At 42.6% G+C, this 21638-nt stretch overlaps 2 protein-coding genes and 1 long non-coding RNA gene across 3 annotated transcripts; 1 reads left to right on the forward strand and 2 right to left on the reverse strand.

Annotated features, from left to right (window-relative positions):
• Positions 1-617: 617 nt before the first annotated feature.
• Positions 618-8012, reverse strand: naif1 (nuclear apoptosis inducing factor 1). The gene is made up of 3 exons (XM_084934536.1): positions 4477-8012; positions 3496-3543; positions 618-3068 (listed from the first exon to the last, which is right to left on the reverse strand). The coding sequence occupies exons 1-3, from the start codon at positions 4919-4921 to the stop codon at positions 2500-2502; spliced, it is 1062 nt and encodes a 353-aa protein (XP_084790662.1). The 5' UTR covers positions 4922-8012; the 3' UTR covers positions 618-2499.
• On the forward strand, positions 5264-18877 carry LOC146383337 (uncharacterized). Its single transcript, XR_014800742.1, has 3 exons — positions 5264-5340; positions 15280-18687; positions 18788-18877. It is a non-coding gene; the product is annotated as an uncharacterized LOC146383337 (long non-coding RNA).
• LOC146383338 (folylpolyglutamate synthase, mitochondrial-like) lies at positions 18351-21478 on the reverse strand. Its single transcript, XM_084934537.1, has 8 exons — positions 20887-21478; positions 20035-20112; positions 19694-19755; positions 19181-19283; positions 19022-19099; positions 18794-18941; positions 18587-18670; positions 18351-18505 (listed from the first exon to the last, which is right to left on the reverse strand). The coding sequence occupies exons 1-8, from the start codon at positions 20887-20889 to the stop codon at positions 18351-18353; spliced, it is 711 nt and encodes a 236-aa protein (XP_084790663.1). The 5' UTR covers positions 20890-21478.
• Positions 21479-21638: the final 160 nt, after the last annotated feature.

Raw genomic sequence — 21638 nt, forward strand, 5'->3', positions numbered from 1 at the left:
AGAATTCAGATTTTTTTTCCTCAAAATTCTAGAAAGAAATTTCCAAAAGATCTCTAATCCTAAATAAAAGAATAAATCCTAAATCAAACCGTCTGAAAATTGTGTTAGATCTAATCGCTTTAACTGTGGACAGACCTGACTCTATAAACATGTAAAACACCAAAAGAAACACCCCGCAGTTCCTCTAATGTCCTACTTGAGTGGGTGAGTTGCTCCTCCGTATTTTTATCAAGACTCCCATGTTAAAATGTCTCGCATTACAGTAGGAATAAACATTTTTACAGCCTGATACACAAACTATTTCAGTCTGGAACTTATGATCATAACATCTGTAGAGGGGTGAATTTATTAAAAACTCACCTGTTTAAATTACATCAGGGACAAAGCTTGCATTGTTAGGGGTGTCACATGCAACTGGTTCAGAGCCCAACTCCCATTTTTTTGTATATGTCATAAATGTTATATTTAAAGGAAAATGTGTTTGCACTTTTAATAAACAGCTAGGTTTGATTTAGAAAAGTACATTTAGACATATAAAGATTTAAAGCTTTATCAAACTTAACAACTCGTTGACCAGATTTAACGCAGAAAACATCGTCCATCTGGCTATGTAATAAGCAAGGTTATTAAAACCCAATGTGAAAAAATATTTTGACTAAAATAAAAATAAAAACTACACTTTTGAAAAATGTAAACTAACTGATCTGAAATAAAATAGAGCTACAGAGGAAATACTGTTAGTTTTAGTACATCAGTAGTTTGATAAAAACTTCCCTGATGAGACATTGATAGACGTGTTTACTGAGACTCTGGATGCAAGACTGTGAGTCACTGCTTTAAAAACTGTTTTTATTGTAATACCTGTACAAACTTTCCTAAATCTTCCCTATGACATATGCCCTCCATGCAATAATACTAAGACTAACACAGAAACTAATTAAACTAAATACAAAACTGTGGTGATAAGTTTGCCTCGTGCCCTCTTTGCTTCAGGAAATGAAGACGCCTTCTTAAAAAAATTGATAAAAGACTGATAAATATCAGCAACTAATGTCAATGAATCTCATCTTATGGTGACAGCAGCCAACAGGGTCAAGGAGCTATTGCCAATGTTTGCTCTGAACTCAGGAATACGCATAGTAAAATGTGCTTTACTGAGCTTTTTTAGATACCGTTCTTTCTCAGGGACAGGTCACATGACTGGAAAAGGAAAAAAGAGGTTCAGCAAACAACCTGAAGTAGAAATGATGAACTGTGAAGTAATAATACTTTAATTATTTCAGGAATAACTGATTTGTTAAGGGTTTTTAAATGAAAACATCAAATTAAACTCCAGTACACCCTGCAGTACTGAAGTGTCCTCATTTGTGAAATTTAATCTGATACTGATACTAACAAACGGATTTCCTTCCTCTCACCCTCTCAGGACCTCAAACGTCACTGCTGTGCTCACACACCTGTAATGAAACTCTGACTTACACTGACCTCTGCTGGCTGGTTGCAAGCACTACAGCCAGCAGAAAAAACAACCTGCTCTGTATATTTCCATCTCCATCTTTCAAACTGTTGGCTTTTTAGAGTAGGCTTTCATGATTTATGTTTCATAGTTAACTTTATTTAGTATATATCGAATCATACACCCAGAATCCAGTTTTCCAGCCTGAAGGCACGCCTTCAAGAGCACGTCATTTTATTGAACATTCAACAAGTTTTGCACCATGAAATCATCCCCAGGGTGAGACCATCATTGCTGAGGTCTGCTGTGAAGTCCTCTGAGGCATCTGATAGTGAACAATCAGAGGAAATGAACTGTGGTGCACGCCATCACAATCGCCTCCCTGAAACATTTGGATACACTGGAAAAGATCCATCACACACTGCAGAGCTACAGTACGGGAGGAACATAACAGCATCACAGCGGATGGAAGCTCCGAAAACAATTTAGAGATGCACAAGAAGACGATACCAAGAGAAGAGTGGAACTTTGGACGTGTTTCAAGTATTTTATAGAAAGCCTGCTCTCTATGACATGATACAGATCCAAGAGTAGAAAAAACTGTGTGAAACTAAGTGTTTAAAACTTTTGACTCATGGGGATCATTCGTTCACTCACTGACTTCTTTTACCATGTTTAACATGAACATCTGCCCCTGGGACAGGAGAGATGTGACAGGAAATAAAGAGTTTGGCCTCTTTTTCACTTTATTCAGGTCTGAACACATGCTGGTTAAAGTGCAGCTCACACGCAAACCCGGCTCACCACGGTCTAAAAAAACCAACCCGTTAATTTTCCATCGGGCTGATGAAATATTTGCATAAAAAAAGATCAGAAAACCAGATTCAGGGTATTAAATAACATCAAGTCGTGGCAAAAAATAAAAATAACAGTTCTCCATTGGTTCTGTACATGTTCTTCATAAGGCATAAGTGTAATCATGGTTCACACACGTACGCGCGCACACACACACACACGCACACACACACAAGCACGCACAGAGTCTATTGCGCCTCCTCAGCCTGTTGTGTAGGAGTAGGAGGCGGAGGTGTTTTGGGCCTGCTCTGCTCCTCCGTTGCCGCTCCATCAATGGTTGCTCCAGTTGCCGGTGTCGCCACAGAGCTGCTGGCGTTCGCCGCCTCAGACCCGCTCTGCAGAAACTTCCTGAGATCTTTGAGAGCCGGTCGGAGCATCTGCACCAACGCGAGCAGGGCGGCCTGCGTGCCCTCCAGTGCCTGAGCTTGCCTCTCCTGGGCAAAGGCCTGCGCCTCCTGGGAGCGCCGCATCATCTGCAGCAGCTCGTTCTGGCCCTCCAGGTGCTGGGCGATCTGGCGGATGTGCACGTTGGTGACTCGCTGCTCCTGCAGCAGGCGGGCGGAGTTCAGAGCAATGCGGCTCTTCAGCTCCTGCGGTTTGGCCTGACTCTGAGGTGGCGGCGGGGAAACGGAAGACGAGGCCAGCATCTCCATGGGAGCCTCGACCGCGGCCACCACAGTCGGGGCAGAGTCGCCCTCAGTGGTGGTGCAGTACTCCACCACGCCGCCATCCTCCAGAGTGTGGTACGTCGTCTCAGCTGGAAGCAGGAATCAGTTTCAGACGTTTATTAAAAGCCTCACAGAGAACGTGAAGAAACAACTGCTCTGAATTCATGTCTGAAACATCTTTCTATTGTGCTGAAGAAATATCGACTGAAGCTGAATTAGGGCTTGGCTGTACTGTCATGTAATACCAATAAGCAGCAGAAGATGGCGCAGTGAATCAGTGTAACCTTTATTCCTTTAACCAGGCAAAAAGAAAAAATGGTATTTAATGGTAAGAGAGCTAAAAGTTAAAATGTCGACCCCTGGTAGTGATTAAATCTGTAGGATAATTACAAAATGCACCTTTTAAAGCACAGCAGTTCAACACCAGACAGTCCAGTAGAGTTGTGATTAGAAACTCTGATGGCTCTGCAAGTGTCACGGCTAAAGTTTGAACATTTGCAAAGAAATGAAACGTACCATTCAGCTTTGAGTCGTCACAGACTGTCCCGGCACCGGCTGGAAGAGCTGAAAGACAAACAGAGGAAGAAGCTAAAACCTCAATGAAACTATCAGCAAATCTTTAATATGTATTTTTTATTTTAAAAATGTAACTCTAAATTTAAATGTTACATTTAGGGTTACATTTTTTGTAATTTATTATCATAGTCATATGATCAGATTTCATATTTATAATCCAAATTAGTATTTAATTAAAATATTAAAATGTAATATTAGGATTTAACATTTACTACATTATTTTTAAATTTTTGGTGTCAAATGTTGCCCACTTGGCTTTCAATAGCTAACTATGGTAGTATCCAGTCTGTGTCTTTAATATTTAGATTTAACATTTTGCATTTATATTTAAATGATTTTATAATCATACATTATACACTATATATTATGTTTAAAAGTATCTTATAATAATAGATAATAATTTAAATTTAATATTTAGAATTTAGTACATTTGTGGTTGAATGCAGTTTGAATGTAATTCCTACTTTTTAGTATGTATCTCACAGATTTAATTAAAAGATTTCATTAACCTATTAACTTTTAAATGCAAATTTAATAAGCTATTAGCTTTTTGTTTACATGTAATAATACATTTAAAAATACTTACATAAAATATTAAGCCTGTGTCGTTATTACGTAGTTTTAGTTATTTTCATTTCATGTAGTATTTTGGATTAGAATGCAATATTAAACCATACTTGTAAACATTTAACTTACAGACCAATTTTTAACTTTACATTTATTGTTCAGGTATAAACATAAATGTAACTAAACTATAATGTTTACTGTGACATTTAATAACACTTTCATTCACTTTTTCTGTCTGAGTTTTCAGTTGTTTCAGAAAATACTTAAACTTCACACTTCATTTTTTTTACAGTGTTACACGCACAGTTATTTTCGGCACGCTTCACTTTCCGTACATCACCGTGCGGCACTCACCCTCCGTCAGAGTGACGGTTGCGGCGGCGTTGACGGTCACAGGTAAGGTGATCTCCGCATCCGAGTCTCCGGCAGGTAGGCTGATGATGGTGGCCTCTCCCAGCAGGTTACAGATCCGCTGCTGCATGGCGGTGAGGATGACGGGAACTGGAGTGCAGTCCGCGGACGTCCCCTCGATGGCAGCCCGCGCTTGGGCCACCTTCCGCCGGACCTCTGTCTTCATGTCGGACCACTTCTTCTTCACCTCGGGCAGCTCGCGCGGACAGGTGGTGACCTGGTTCACCTTTTTCAGGATGTCCATCCACGCGTTATTCTTGGCCATGTGTGTGACTCCGGCATTGAAGTGGTTAACCAGTGTGTGCTTTTGTTTCTCTATTTCTTCCACTATAATTTCCACCTCCCTCTCCGAGAAATTCATTTTTCTCTTTTTGGCCACCGATGCCATAAGTGCAGAAAAGCGTCTTTACGGCAGGTAATTGTGCGTATTGTACGCAAAAATAGTAGGATTTACTCCGGTAATGTGCGCAACGTAATGGCTTCCAGAATCGGCTTCTTCTTCCTACTAACGACGCTTACGTTAGATGGAGGACGTAGCCCCGCCCACCGACGCTTCCATTGGTTGAGGATCTCGCGGTAATGCGACATTCTCTCTTACTATTGGACCAAACAAAAGCCAATCAACTCAACAAGCCAAACAAAAAGACGAAGTTAAAAAAAAGAAATGTTACCGTTATCTCGCTTTTTTCCAAGTTACACTTGAGTGAAAACAACGTTTAAAACGTAAAAAAGAAAACGTAAGGGGAACATGTCAGCTGGGATATGACTGCTTCATCAACAGCATGGTTTTAATACTGCTGCTAAAAGGTAACAATTCTAAAGACGTCTTTAAACTGAATACTACTAATAATCAATATTATAATTATTGTAACCTCTCATTATTTACAAATTTCCAAGACACCATGACACCGTGAATAATTTTCAGTGTCTTGAATGAGTGATTTAATAGTGAAAGGCAAGTGTCTTGCTTGTGGTCGGTCAGAGTTATGTTTTCTCGATGATGGTTTTTCTCCCCTCTGGAGGAGGATCCTTCTTTCCTTCTGATTGTTGTAGGTGAAACTCACATTTTTTTAATCTCTTCTTTGTTAAAAGAAGGGCAGCTGTGGCTACAACTGTAGCTTGCCTCCACCAGTGTGTGAATGTGAGAGTGAATGAATAGTGGAATTGTAAAAGTGCTTTGAGGGTCTCGAAAAGCGCTATATAAATGCAATCAATTATTATTATTATTATTATTATTATTATTATTATTATTATTATTATTATTAAATACCTCTGACATGTTAAGCTCACTCAGTCTGTTCAATGGGACTCTGCTTCCTGTTCCTCGGAACAAAATCTGTTCTTTTTTTTTCTTTTTTTCTTTTTTTTTTTTTTTTTCTTTGTGTCCCGTTTGGATCTTTAGCCATCAGAATTGTTGTCTTAAGGCCAAGAAAGATGCCAAGCGGATTTATTTTACCAAGTGGATCATCATGGCCTTGCCATATTGGTCCATTTGATTGACCTTTATTATAATTATGTATTTATTTTATTTTCGGTTGCTACAAACGGGACAGACGTGACTGGGGGATAGGACAGGGAGAAAGAATGAAAGAAAGAGAGGGAGAGAAAGAAAACCAAAGGGGAGAAGAGACGGTGAGAAGGGGGGGAAGAAAGGAAAAAACAAACAAACAAACAAACAAACAAACAAAACGCCTGGATCACCTGTATGGAGAAAAAAAACAGAAGAGAAAGCAAACAACAAAGAGCAACATAATAAAAACAGCACCATCACAATAAACTAGCTAGCAGTAGATAACAGTAGATACTAAATAATAAACGATATTGTGCAGCACGCAAGATAGACAGCGCACAATGTGCTTTGAGGCAGCAGCTAAGAAAGGTGTAGTCCGCGTCTGTGAACACCCGTGTGTACACCTGTGTGCATACCTGTGTGGATCAGCATGCTTGTATTCCAAAGGTTTCTCCATGTAACGATCTGCTAGGGAGTGTGGGGGAGCCATAGCCCACCAGGGTATGAAGCAGGTATGGAGGAGATCCAGGCCCCAGATATCCAGAGGCCCCAGAGTACAAGGACCCGAGGAGGACCACCAAAGGGGGGGGGAACCGTGCCACCCTCCTGGGAAGAGCTGAGTAGAGCCCCAAACGAGAGGTCACCCCGCAGCTACGGAGCAGAGGCCAGAGGGGGTTGCAGTGGCGTGCCCGCGGGCTCCGCCGGCAGCCAGCTGTGCCAGAGAGGACCGAGCTTCAGGCCCAGAGGCCAGAGGCCTGAGGGCATCCCACCCCCCGGAAGGAGCCCAGCCGGGCCACAGGCGCCCGGCCCCACCAATCGGCCACCAGGAGTGAGCCGGTACATGCATGAGCGCCCAGCCCCAGATGACAAGGACCACCAACACACCAACGTCTAAGGGCATCAGCCACCGGCAGGGAGTGTGGTGAGGGGAGATAGGCCTCCGTACTTTAGAGGGCCTGAGATGTACCCAGAGAGGTTGAGTCTAAGACCCAACCTGACATATAGACACAGACAAACAGGCACACGCGGACACAGACGTGCATTCCCACCCCCATATGCACAACCAAATACTCGGCACTCACCCAACGTGTAGACAGACACAAATAGACACTGCACAGACAGTCGCACTCCCCAAACATACTCTATATCCCAGGTCCAGGTACCCCCGCCCCCAGAGGGGCAAGCCGCACCTAGACCCAGGAGATGTAACCCTTCTCTCTGGGGTGGAGGCAAGCGGACCACCTCCTTATCTGCAGTAGCAGGGAGGCCCCGCATCCCAGACCCCAGTCTGACGGCCAGCACCTCCTCCCAGCCCCCCAGCCCTGACGGCTAACAGAACCGGGGTGAGTGAAGACATCAAACCTCCCTACGCCCGCTCATATGTAATGTTGTTGTGTGCTGTTCTAAAGTGCATTTAAAACTCAGGAGAGCATGGTACTAGCTTCCTCTCAGAGAGCAGCACGGCTCCTCCCGAAAACCCTCAATGTCTAAATGCATTTAAAATTGAGGGTAGGGCACCAGCGCCAGAGGTGGGTTGGAGTACAACGACCATCCTCTGGATGCTGTAAAACGTGCCCACCCCCAAGGCCCTATATGTATGTGTTATGTGAGAGTGTGAGTAATGTGGATGTCTAGGTTGCAGAATAAAATTGAGGCACAGGCGGCCAGAAGGGGACAGAGGGGGAGTGCCTCCCCTGCACCCTGGTGACATACCTGCACCCCAAGCCCTGCGTGTGTGGTTGGGTGTGGTAGAGCGGGAATAGGGAGGCAGCTGAGGATGGGGAGGGAAGAAAGGGAGGGGCAAGCGGCCCCTCCCTGGGGCCAGCTCCCCCGCTGACCCCAGTAGGCACCCCCACGCTCTGGAACCCACCAGGGCAAGGAGGCCCAGGCCCATCCGGACCGGGGCCCGCAGCAGCAGCACTGCCCAGCCCCACAGAGTCCGGGGCAGCCCACCCGACTCCACCCCAGAGAAAACTGCACCCACCCCATCATCCAATCATCTCCCAAACTACACAAGACAATAGACACCCAGGTTGAGTTCATTCTCCCCCTCTCCTATATCTCTCCCCCCACCTGCAGAGTGAGCTCCTGTAGTGAGGAAACCACCTGCAAAGATGTAACAACCTCCCCACCAGTTAGAGAGCCCCCTAGTTGGGCCGATGCACCAGAGGTCCCCTGCACTGGGGCTGAGCCCCCCTGCACCCACCCGCCCACTGCTCCGGCGACACAACAGCCAGGACCCAAGCCCCCAAGGCCCGGCCAGCACCCCAGACCGGGGGGCGGAGCACCCCCAGACCCCCAAGCCTCCACGCCCGTCCCGGACCCTCCCAGGGGCAGCCAGGCTACCAGGCCAGTAACCAACGTCCGCCAGCACAGACCCTCCCCCATCTCCGCTGTACGCAGCCACAAGGAAAACACCATCCAAGAGCCCCAGAGCTTCTAACCAGGTCATGGCCACAGCCCCCAGGTTAGGCCCTCCAGGGAAACGTCCCTAGGGACTCCCCAGACGCCCTAAGGCCGTCCCTACCCCCACATCAACCACAATAGCGAAGGCAGGACCAAACCATGACCCCCCACCCCCACTAGGTGATGAAGCCGATCAAAGGAGCCCAAAGGGATTGATCAAATGTGATGGCAGAGGTTGTATCAAGACTAATGTGATCTATTAGATGGTTTTTATATTGGTTAGAATTAAGATTATTTTTATTTTTCCAGTTAATGAGGACCATTTTCTTGGCAATGCATAGGGCCGTAAAAACAACGTGGGCTGTGTTTATTTCTGCAGTGACCTCATCCAAGTTGCCCAGCAAGCATACTAAAGGGGAGGCTGAAATGTTACATTTCAGACACTTTGATAAGTCTTCACATATCTCACGCCAAAATTTCTGAACTGGTGGACAGAACCAAAGAGCGTGGATGTAATTGTCCGGTGTATTTGCTGTGCAGTGTGAGCAGTTGTTGGAAGGCGTATAGCCCATCTTGAACATCCTATGACCAGTATAGTGCACTCTGTGTAATATTTTGTATTGTATTAATTGCAAACTGGGATTTCTGATCCATTGAAAGGTTTTTAAGCATATCTGAGACCAAAGGTTTGGGTCTAAGTTGATTGATAAATCTGCTTCCCATTTTGCAATAGGAAGGGATATTGATTCATCTATTTTAGAAAGTGTTCTGTATATTTTAGACAATAATTTGGGGGGTTTTAGACTAAGAAATTGTACCACACTTGGTGGTGTTTGTAATTCAGCTTCACTGGGATTAAATTTCTTTTTTACTATGGATTTAATTTGTTGATATTCCAAAAATCGTTTCTTGTTGATCCCATATTGTATAACTAGTCTGTCAAACGAAATAAAGTCTGTTCCTTCCAATATATGTTCCAAGTATTTAATTCCTTTGCAACTCCAATCTGAAAAGTTAATCATATTATTGTTTTGTAATATGTCCGGGTTGTTCCAGATAGGTGTACGTTTGCATGGGATTAATGAAGACTCTGTCATTTTTAGAAACTCCCACCATGCTGTCAGAGAAGAGCTAATATTGATGCTTTTAAAGCATTCATGTCGTTTGATGTTTGAGCTGATAAATGGTAGGTCTGAAATTTCTAGGTTATTACATAGTGCCTGTTCTACATCTATCCAAGGTTCATCTAAGAAGGTGTGTTTAAACCATCTAGAGATGAACTGAAGCCTGTTGGCTAAAAAATAGTGATTAAAGTTAGGCAGATCTAATCCTCCTTTATCCTTGGTCCTTTGTAGTGTTTTTAAGCTGATACGTGGGGGTTTATCTTTCCAAAGGAATTTAGAAATGTACGAGTCTAGAGATCTGAACCAATCTTGTGATGGCTTATTTGGGATCATTGAAAATAAATAGTTTATTTTTGGCAAGATCATCATTTTTATAGCGGCGACCCTTCCCATGAGTGATATGGGTAAAGATTTCCATCTAGCCAGGTCGCCTTCTACTGTCTTTAAAAGTGGGATGTGGTTTAATTTAGTTAATTCTGAAAGTTTAGGAGAGACATTGATACCTAAATATTTTATATTTCCACATTGCAGTGGGGAAGGAGAAGAATTATGGAAGGAGCAATTAATCGGAAGAACTGTTGATTTCGACCAGTTAAGTGAATAATCTGAGACACTTGAGAAGGAATTTATCAATGCAATTACCCCAGAGATATTGGTTTGTGAGTTTTGGAGAAAAAGTAACACATCATCTGCATAAAGGCTGATTTTATGTTCTATATTCTTACATTTTATGCCCTTAATTGTTGTAGCCTGTCTAATTGCTGCTGCTAATGGCTCAATAAAAATTGCAAACAGTGAAGGGGAGAGTGGGCATCCCTGTCTGGTGCCCCTCAGGAGAGAGAAGCGGGAGGATGTTTGGTCATTTGTTCTGACACAAGCTGTTGGGGAGTTATATAATATTTTTAACCAGTTTATGAAACAGGATCCAAAACCAAATTTATGTAAAGTTGCAAATAGAAATTTCCAGTTAACTCTGTCAAATGCTTTTTCTGCATCTAAAGAAAATATTATGGTTTCAGTGTTTTTACTGCATGAGTAGTCTATTAAATTAAGTAATCTACGTGTATTTGTTGATGAGTGCCTACCTTTTATAAAACCAGTTTGGTCAGGATGAATTAAAAGGGGGGTTATTTTCTCTAATCTCTTTGAGAGAGCTTTGCAGATTATTTTAAGGTCTACATTAATAAGGGATATTGGATGATAGCTTGAGGGATATACAGGGTCTTTGCCTGGTTTTTGTGAGAGACTGATATTTGCAGAGTTCATATTTGGTGGTAGTCTACCATTTTCTTTGATTTCCTGCAACATCCTGTGAAAAACTGGTGCCAGAATTGTCCAGAATTCTTTGTAAAAATCTGTTGGAAAACCATCTGGACCTGGAGCCTTATTATTGGGCATACTTATCAGAGCTTCCTGGAGTTCACCTGGCGTCAGTGGCGAATCCAGTGCTATTGCTTGGGTGTCTAATAATTTTGGAAGAGTTATGTTGTCGAGAAATTGATCAATTTCGTTTTTAGATGGGTTTATTTGTGGTGTATATAAAGTTTCATAGAAATCCCTAAAAATGTTATTTATTTTTTTAGGATCATATATTGTATTCCCAGATAAATCTTTAACAGCACATATAGTTGTTTTTTCTTTATTGATTTTTAACTGGTTAGCAAGAAATTGTCCGGATTTGTTACCGTGTTCATAATTTTGCAGGCGAAGTCTTTGTACTAAGAATTTAGTCTTTTTATTAATAATTTCATTTAATTCTAGTTTTGTCTTGCGTATTTTGTTTAATATTTCTTGATCTTGGTGTGACACATAGGCTTTTTCTAAGGATTTGATGTTTTTCTCTAGTTCCTGAATTTTTTTGTTTTCTTCTTTCTTCTTATGTGATGAGAAAGAGATTATTTTACCTCTCGTCACGGCTTTCCCTGCTTCCCAGAGGACAGATGCTGATGTTCCAGGAATGTCATTAAAGCCTAAATATAGAGTCCATTCTTTTTTAAAGTATTTGATAAACTCTTCGTCTTTGAGCAGTGATGTATTAAATCTCCAGTTTTTTCTTGGTGTAGTATTATTCATCTGTATTAGTGTTAAAGATACAGGAGCATGATCGCTGACAGCTATAGGATGAATCTCAGTGTCTGTAATGTTACTCAGCAGTGAGCTGCTGACCAGAAAATAATCCAGACAAGAGTAGGAGTGATGGACATGTGAGAAGAAAGAATATTCCTTACTGGTGGGGTGAAGGGAGCGCCATGCATCGCAAAGACCAAAGTCGCTCATATACTGTTTGATTATATTTGTGGACTGCCAGTTACGCTGAGTTCCTGCTGTATTGAGCCTATCCATTTCTTTATTTAGTCCCAGGTTGAGGTCTCCCCCCAGAACAATTGTGCAGTCTAGGTGTTCGGAGAGTGTACTAAAAAAACCGTGGAAGAATGAGGGGTCATCAACATTTGGACCATATATACTTACAATACCTAGCTTTTGGTTAAGTATAGATAGTTTGACGATTAGGAATCTGCCCTCTGGATCTATAACTGTATCGAGTACTGTGAAATTAATATTTTTATGTATTAGAATTGCTACTCCTCTTTGTCTAGAATTATAACAGGCTGAGAACACATTAGGAAACTCAGGTGTTTTAAGTTTATTCAAACCTGTGACAGGCATGTGGGTTTCTTGTAATAAAACAACGTCTGCCTGTAATTTTTTAAGTTGGTTAAGTATTTTTAACCTTTTTTCCCTAGAGCCAGCTCCATGCACATTCCATGTGACAAATCTTAGCATGCCCATAGTTGTGTGTTTGTGGCTAATGATGTACGCTGTGTGTCTCGCTTAGACGGGTGAGGAAAATGGAAACATCATTTTTTTTTTTTGGTAAGTAAAGAGAAGAAAATGCGCGGCAAGAAGCTCCATAGGTCTGACTATGTGTGTGCATAATAACTAATATGAGCAAATGTGTGCATGTGTCCTATATCTGTGTGCGCTGTGTGGCTGTTGTAAATGTGTTGCCTTTAAACGCATGTGTGTGCGTGATCGTGCAGAGTAAGCATGTAGAAATAGACAGTGTCGTTTGTGAATGGATAGGGAAACAGGTGATCGACATAGTGATAGAAAAGAGAAGCAAATAAACCAAAGAGCAAGGTGCGCGACAAGAGAGAGAGAGGGAAAAAGAAATAAAAACAGAAACATTCCAATTAAAGCATTGGCGGAGAGTGACGGTGACGTTATACTAAATTAGCAAACTGAAATTACATAGTTAAGCAAAAGTTAATACAAGAGAGTGTGAGTGAAGAGAATATTGTAGCGGATTCTTATCTGGTGTGCGGTCAATACAGCCATGGAGTGGTGCCAGGGTCGCGGTAGAGTTGTCCGTCCACGTAGAGCCGGTCCACGGCGATGACAGCCCGGGAGCCTTTCTGGATAAAACTACGTCGGACTGGGAAGAGGACCCTGCGTCGTTCCCGGATCTCTCTGGGGAACTGAGCGTTCACGCTGAAATCCGTTCCTTTCAGCTCTCTGCCGCGACTCTTCACCTGCTCCTTCTGCTTGAAGTGGCCGAATTTGGCTACAATAGGACGTGGTCTCCCACTTCCTGTCTTCGGAGCCCCTATGCGATGCACTCTATCGAACCCTATGTTTTTCACCGTGTCCTCCGGCAGCTTCAGGTGGATTTTAATGAAGCTTCTCACGGTCGTTTCCGGGTCCTCTCCGGCAGACTCTGGAATACCAGAAAACACCAGATTATCTCTCATGCTACGGGCTTGTAAATCTATAACGGTCTCTTTTATTTTTTTATTTTCTATGTTTAATTGGGTCACATTATCGGTTAGAGATTTGACCGAGTCCCGTAGCGTGGCGTTTTCCGCAGCAAGTGTTTCCACCTGCCGCTGGCTGAACTCCAGGGATTCTTTTAGAGATTTAAATTCCCGGTGTAAGATCTCCACCAGGGACAGCCTTGCATCGAAACTGGACAATCGCTTATCGATTGACTCCAGGATGTCGACGATATCTTTGCCGGCAGGCGATGTTGTGCCGGGGGAGTCTGCCGGGCGATATCTTTTAGATGACGGCGTCTCAGCTTTGGCCGGGGAAGACGCGCTCTGGGCCTTCTTCATTACTAAATCTTCAAAGCACCGGTCGATGTATTCTTGGAGAGCGTCTAAACTCTCCTCGTTGTCCTCCAGGGTGTTAGAGATGATAGGACAGATGTTGTTAGTTATATGACAGTTGGTTAGTTTATTTGGCAATACTGAAGTTTAAAGAAACTTTGTTAAATTCTATGCTACCATTCGCTTTTTTTTTTCCGCCAAATCTCCGGCGTCTGACGTCACCTACAACATGGGTCGCTTACCTTTCCCCCGTCACTTACCTCTCCTCCTGCCCTGCCCCTCAATATTATAATTATTGTAACCTCTCATTATTTACAAATTTCCAAGACACCATGACACCGTGAATAATTTTCAGTGTCTTGAATGAGTGATTTAATAGTGAAAGGCAAGTGTCTTGCTTGTGGTCGGTCAGAGTTATGTTTTCTCGATGATGGTTTTTCTCCCCTCTGGAGGAGGATCCTTCTTTCCTTCTGATTGTTGTAGGTGAAACTCACATTTTTTTAATCTCTTCTTTGTTAAAAGAAGGGCAGCTGTGGCTACAACTGTAGCTTGCCTCCACCAGTGTGTGAATGTGAGAGTGAATGAATAGTGGAATTGTAAAAGTGCTTTGAGGGTCTCGAAAAGCGCTATATAAATGCAATCAATTATTATTATTATTATTATTATTATTAAATACCTCTGACATGTTAAGCTCACTCAGTCTGTTCAATGGGACTCTGCTTCCTGTTCCTCGGAACAAAATCTGTTCTTAAGACTCTGAAAGAAACCACTGAAAACTGAGCTGGTTCATGAGCTACCCAACAACCTTGTTTCCATCTGCGTTTGAACAAAGAATGTTTTCCATGTGTGATAACCGCAATGACAACTACACAACAGAAACAGTTTGCCCTATAAGAATAAAGGAGGAAAAAGCTAACAGAGTCTGGTGCTCCATGTTTCTCTCTCTGTTTCATGTTTAAACTTGTAGTCTACATGGCAACAAATACCATGTCAGTGTTTTGGAGATTTTTTACCCCAAGAGTCAACTGATATTTGTTAATATTGTAACAGTACCTCATCAGAGATTTGAACTTTGGCCTCCCACGTGACATATGGGGACCGTCACCAATACCCTAACATAGAAAGGTGATTGAAAGCAAAAGGAAAAACCATCTGTCAATGGGGCATAAAAGACTAAATAAAGCAAGAAAACAAAGTGCAAATACAAAAAAAAGGTAGAAGACAAGGTGCATTAAGAAAAAAGGAAGACAAGAAGCAAAAAATAATAATTTCACAATTATCATGAAACTGACACAAATCGACCAAAAATGGTAGATTGGGATGGGATGGTGGATAAAAGATGGTGAAGATAGAGCTCCCCACCAGAAGGAAACAAAAGTTCTGTCAGCTCTGCGCTCTTCAAGGTCACACTCAACATTTTCAGTGTTTAAGGTGGAAAGAGGATCACAAAGATTTAGTGATGTGCTGAAAAATGACAAAAAAAATCAGATATTTGGGGTTAAGTAACCAGAATTAGCTGGAACTTTAACTGGAACAGTTTGTTTTTTGTTTGTGGGTCTAGTGGTTAACACATCTGAATAACTGTCTTCCCATGCAGAGATTGAACCCTCATCATGTGGATACTTCCAGGCACTTCAACTGTCTCAATCTTTCCCACTGATCATCAATGGTAATTCTCTTCAGTAAGAATTTAATACCCTCTCTGACCACTGTTACACATCAAATTTGACTGTCGGAATAAATAAATCAGTGTCCCACACTGTCCTGGTATTACAGTTTCCTTTGTAAAATGAGCCTCTGCTGCCACCAGTTCTGTCCTTGTTTCTGATTGGTCAGATGCTGCCAGCATCATCTCTTTCATGTCAGCACTCTTGCAGCGAGGTTAACAAACCCCGGGTTGACTTATCCCATTCATGACGAGCTTCACGTGGCTGCTGATGTTAGGATAAGAAAACCTGGACCAAGAAAATAGATCCTGGATATGTGGAGCTAGTTTCAGAGTGCAGGGCCGAGCTCTGAAGCTGCTTTTATGTCTCAGGGTAAAGAAAACTATTTGTTTCTACACTACATGAAAAGTTTGGACTTACCTTCAGGACTTGATTTCTGTTTTGTTTTTTGTTTTTACTTTTACCTTGTTTTATATTGTGCCGTTTTGTCGTGGTTGCTTTGGTTTAGAAGCTTCAACCTTTTTGTTTTCCCCCATCACTACTTTTAATGTACCACCTCAGTATTACCCCACATCACATGTGGAACACCATGTTTTCTTTCTTCTTTTTTTGCACCTGTTTGGTACCTTTTAATTTTCCCATTGCATTTTTTGCTTTAGGTTTGTTCCCTGTGTTGATTTGTTTTTTAGTGTTTTGTACTTTTGAACCACTTGTTTTTTTAATCAGTTGATTATTTCAGATTCTTTTCCAGTGTGTGTGTTTTTGGAAGCATGTGTGTTTGTGTTGTGCATTTTTGCCAGTAACCCAGCACCCAGATTTGATCCATTGTTACCCAGTTGTTACTCAGGGTCCTTTTCCACTTTTCTGTCTTCAGCGCTGCCGACAAACAGGATTTAATATTTAATGAGGTTCAGTTTAGAGTGAGTTAAGAAGAGTTTCAGAACTAAGCATTCATACGACTGTTTTGCACAAACGTTTAATGTGAGTATGTGTTTGAGTGTCCCCTGTGGTTCAGATGTAGAGCAGAATTGTCTAATTTCAGGAAGTTAACCACAGGCACAGCATGGTATCTAGTATAGTGGAGTGTTTAAAGACCTTGCAAATAAGAGGCTGAGGTACAACTCCTTGATGGAGATGAAGCTCTGTCCTTTCTTAAATGTTTGAGTTCATACTGTAAGCACTTTTTGAACCAGCTCAGCATTTCAGGTTCACCCATCGGATTTCCAAAAAGAGAAGCTTGACTCATCACTGCAGAGAACATGCAGTCTGCATGCCTTGGTGCTTGAATTTATACACCTGTGGTCATGGAAGTAATCGGAACACCTGAATTCAATCATTTGGATGGGTGAATGAAAATGTTTGCCGATCAGCAGAATGTCATCTTACATTCGTGTATCACAGCATATAGTCTAGTTTCATGTTTACTCTGATCAAATACTGGGATTCAAGGTCAAAATGACCCATAGACTCCAGCTTGCAAAACTCTGTGACTTGGAACCAACGAGGAAGCCGATGCATTTAGTGATGCAAATAAGAGAAAAGTGTTGAAGGCAACATTACCCAGTCTGTGATCAAAAACTTTACATTTTAAAAGATCATTTATTTGCAATCCAGTCACACTTAGAAACTTGAGTTTTGGCCACTGTTACAAAAATATACGCAAAAGTTACCTTCATACCATACAGAGAAAATAATCAGATTCAGGAAAATAAGTCTGTCAGTGCGCCCCAGGGTGGCTGTGGCTACACTGTAGCTTGCTATCACCAGTGTGTGAATGGGTGGATGATTGTGTATAGTGTAAAGCGCTTTGGGGTCCTTAGGACCAAGTAAAGCGCTATACAAATACAGACCATTTACCATTTAGAAGTCTAGAAAAACTAACACCACACCCAACCCTCTTCCCTAGAAGCAAATCCCTCCCAGTTGTGCAAATAAAAAACACTTCTGTTCACTTGGAGGAAGCTGTGTCCAGGTGTTTGAGAGCTCCTCCCACCAGGTAAAGGCTTCCAGTGATGAGGACGTGGATCTCAGTAGCTTCGCGGAGAGGAGCAGCTTTGGCCGTGACACTCGGTTTAACCGGCAGCGTCATCTTGGCCTGATTGGCCAGCACTGATTCCCTGCCTTGTGTGATCCACTGGAGGGCGCTGAAGATGCACGGGAACACCAAGGTGTCCCCTCTGTGCTCAGGTAAATTAGGAAGCCTGTCCTCAATCAGCAATGGATTATCTCCATTGTCATCCAGGTGGTTATGGAGGCGCCAGATCCTCTCATTGTCCCAGCAGTGAGTCAGCATTTCCTCCACAGACATGTCAAACTTCTTCTCCTGAACTGAGGGGGAAGAAGAAGGTGAAAGAATAAGTTCAAAGTTTTTGGCTCAGAATTATTCACTGGATAAAATCGTCTCTTCTTGCATAATCTGCATCTGGAAACAGACTCCAACACAAACTCCACACAAGTAAACTATAAAAATGTGCTTCAGATAAGATTAGATTACAACTGCACACTTCTGGACACCAATACTGCGTCCAGACTGATTTTATACAGAACGATCTGTACAGGTGCAAACAGGTTCAGCAAACTCACTACTGGAGGTGCTGACTTTGGCGATGCATGGGCAGAACACAGCAAAGTCAAAGTGGCACGGCTGCAAAGAAACAAGACATGCAAAAAAAAAAGTTTTCAACTCTATACGTACTGTCACGTCCTTGCCAACATACCTACAAATGCATTCAGGTTCGAAGAACTACTCACCACCAGGAGTTTAAGGAAAGCAGCTGCGTCTCTCTCTCCTGTAACATTGAACAGTAAAACTCTGGCCACAGGGCCACTGAAACACAAACACATCAAAGTGTCACATCACATAGCATTTAATGTAAAAATATTTCTGTAGATCCACCTACAATTGGAACACACACTCTGGTCCATTTTGTTAACAACAGAGACCGGACTAAATGTTTAAATTAAAAATTCTAGCACATCTTTTTTTTTTTTTTTTTTTAGCTCACCTGGCGTTCCTCTCGTGCTCAGCTGCAGTCTCTCTAAACCATTCAGAACAGGCCTGGATGCTGTGCAGGGTGTGAGCTCCATCCAGGAAGTAGGTGACCGCTCCATGTTTTAGGGTCTGGCTCCTGCCGGGCCACTCGGTATCTGCCAACCCTGAGAGCAAATGCATTCACTGTTACATCAGCTGGCCTTGGGTGGGTCCTGTTGTTATCTCATTGGCTCTGCGGGACTCACCTTTCACCATCACGGGGCTGGGACTGAACGCAGTCGCCTGAAGCATCCCGCCATTGTTAACAGTGCTACAGGGGAAGCTATTATCTGTTCAGAGAGGACAGGTACATTGAAGGTACACTAACCAAAGCTTGCAGTTATTATTTGCATTATTTTGTACTAATCATTTATTTATTTATTTCTGGATATATGTTTAAACATCAGCCCAACCTGGTAGACCCCTCATCTGAAGCCAGGTGTGACTCAGCAGGAGGGCGAGGGAGGCGTTGGAGCGCTGGTGCTGCCCTGCAAGGCCCAGGTGCAAATGTCCACATTCTGCCTGGTAGTCCTCCAGCTGTGGACACACCCACAGTGGACACTGCAACAACAGGTTAGAGAGAGTTATAGAAAGCTGAAGCTTCACTTTCCTGTGTGATGTGACTGAAAGTGGACTCCTACTCCGATCTCTTTGGCCCGCTCCTCGAGCACGGGCATGGCGTCCTCTGGCTGTCTGATGGTGAAGGCGGGGACTCCAGGCTGCAAACACAAAAATGCAGCATTACTAAAAGAATCACGCATTCAGACTGAAACAGTTACTCACTCCTAATGTGAACAGACCTTGAAGATGCCCGCTTTGTGCCAGGCGATCTGTTTGATGGTGTCTCCCAGAATATCAGTCTGGTCTATGTCCAGGAAGGAGATGCCACACACCCACGGCCTCCTGTTGAAACACGCAGGGGTCATAGTGACAACCGAGACTGTACACTGAGCATGGCAGCAGACATAAACAGCAACAAGTACAACAAGATGGCAAGATGGAAAAATCAACTACACCCCCCCCCAACCCACCCACACAACAATAAGAAAAATCTAATCCTATATAAATGAGAAATGTAAATATTGTAAAAAACAATTTTTAAACAGACGTATTTTTGAGAACATTAAAAATAATTTTGTATTTCAGCAAAAAGTGTAAGAAGACAGACTCCAGTGACTCTTATGACAAAGGCTTTTTAAATGTGTCCACTTGGTACCATTTTACTTTATGTTTTGATTCGGAAGCTTTTCCATTGTTTGTGATATTTTGCATGTTATGCCAAAGACTTATGCTCTGCTAAGTTTACATCTCACCGTATTATGTTGGTGTTGTCGTACGCTCCGCCGATACCAACTTCAATCACAGCTAAATCCACCTGAGCAAAGAGAAAGAGCCATTTAGATCCAAGGAGTGTTTATAGTAAATAAGAACCATCTGTTGGTGAAATAAACAGGACTTATCGTTCAAGTAAATCTGAGCTCTGACAATTACACACAAGCTTTTCTTATACACATCCAGAAGGGCTCATTTCTGAAGAAACTTTTGAAATCTAATGTTAACTGCACCACTGCCTGTAGGGCAGATACATGCATACATAACATGTGTCAGGAATAAATTCCATATAAACATTTTCTGGCTGCTTTTGACAATGTACCTTCTCCTGAAGGAAGATATGGAAGGCCAAGATGGTGAGGATACCAAAGTATGTCGGCATCGTCCCTCCGTGAGCGTCCTGAGGAGGTTAAAGGGAAAAAAAGTTATGACTCTTCAATCTGCTTGTTTATACACCAAAGATTATATATTTTATCTAATTTTTTCTAAATGATCACATCAGGTCATAAGTCTGAGGGTTTTAATTTAAATAATTTTAAGATGTTGCCTTTCAAATATGGTCTCAAATTTATTAAAAGTGATGGCTTCTTCTACTTCTCTTTTCAGCTGATTTTTTTCATGGTTCACCACAATGGATCATCTGCCTCTATCTCACCCTATCCCAGCATCTTCCTCTTCATGTCCTCCTTCACTTCACCCATGAATCTTCCCCGTGGTCTTCCTCTTCTCCTCCTGCCCGGCAGGTCCATTTAATCATCCTTTGTCCAATATATCCTACGCTGTCCCTCTGATGACATTTTCTATCCTGCTCACTTTTAGGTAAATCTTAACATCATTTAAAGTTTCTTATCTTAAATTCCAGAGTTTAATATAGTTTTAAATCTTCCAGAAGTAACAGAAGTGAAGAAGGGGCTGGTCTAATTTCCATATCTAAAGCATGTCTGTATTATGTTAAAGAAATCAAAACTGTACTTTGAAGCAACACCGAGTTATACCACAAGATGGCGCAAAGAGTCATTGTAACCTTTACTAAAAAAGGCAAATCAAGCCTGGGAAAAGATAAAACCTCGCGAAGAAATTGCCCTAAAGCAATGATTCTCAAACGGTGGTACTTGGGCTCTCTCTGGTGGTACGCGGGAAATCTCCAATTTTTTTTAAAGATTAAATAATATACCATTGTGGAGGTATGCAAAGACGACACGACAGTTCCCGAGGCTCTTCTGGGAGCCGGAGTCAACCAGAAAACGCCTCCCAGAGTGTGAGTCCTCTATGAAGAGCAGCCTTTCAGAGGCCCCCAGGAGAATTGGTGAGGGGGTGGGGGGTATGCCGTCAGTGAGTCAGGAACTACTGCCTGGATGCAATCCGCTTCTTCTGCGAGTGAGCGGTAATCCTTCGCGGACCGCAGCAGGGAGCTGGCAAGGCCAGCTCACACCGGCATCTGTCGGAGGAAGACGTGAGTGAAGAGGAATCCACTGTCATCCATTCCTAGCAAGGACAGCGTGCTCTCCATGAGCTCGAGAGCGGTACCATCACCAAGGCCTGAGAGAGAGAGGAGTTTCTCGGCCTGCATTGGAGAGGGAGTAGCACCGTAGCAGCAGCGGCTTGAGAGCAGTGTATTTCCCTTGTGTGGTGGGATCCCGGAGGAGGGTCATCACACTGCGAAAATTAAAACATACAGTTTTGCTATCACTTCCAACATAAATGAAGACAGAAAACTAAACAGCTGTGACATTTGTAGGGTTACTGAAGTTGGGCTAGCTGGTATATAATGATGTGCTACGTGGTAGCTAGCTACACAGCTATGGTTAGCATAATATGAACACAGTGAAGCTGGAGGCTGAACGCTAACTTTTATCCACTAGATAAAAGTTAACGTGAGGGTTCCTGATGGTTAGGGACAAATGCAATCGCATGGCAGGATGCTGT

Source organism: Perissodus microlepis, chromosome 7, assembly GCF_051167445.1.
Source record: "Perissodus microlepis isolate ML-2025 ecotype Zambia chromosome 7, ASM5116744v1, whole genome shotgun sequence".
Lineage (NCBI taxonomy): Eukaryota > Metazoa > Chordata > Actinopteri > Cichliformes > Cichlidae > Perissodus > Perissodus microlepis.

Coding starts and splice junctions, on each gene's coding strand:
- LOC146383338 (XM_084934537.1), bottom strand. Junction 19,756..20,034: donor ATATCTTCCTTCAGGAGAAG/GTACATTGTCAA, acceptor CTCTTTGCTCAG/GTGGATTTAGCTGTGATTGA. Junction 18,506..18,586: donor CAGCCCCGTGATGGTGAAAG/GTGAGTCCCGCA, acceptor ATTTGCTCTCAG/GGTTGGCAGATACCGAGTGG.
- naif1 (XM_084934536.1), bottom strand. CDS start 4,921: ATGGCATCGGTGGCCAAAAAGAGAAAAATGAATTTCTCGGAGAGGGAG. Junction 3,544..4,476: donor AACCGTCACTCTGACGGAGG/GTGAGTGCCGCA, acceptor TTTGTCTTTCAG/CTCTTCCAGCCGGTGCCGGG. Junction 3,069..3,495: donor TGACGACTCAAAGCTGAATG/GTACGTTTCATT, acceptor TCCTGCTTCCAG/CTGAGACGACGTACCACACT.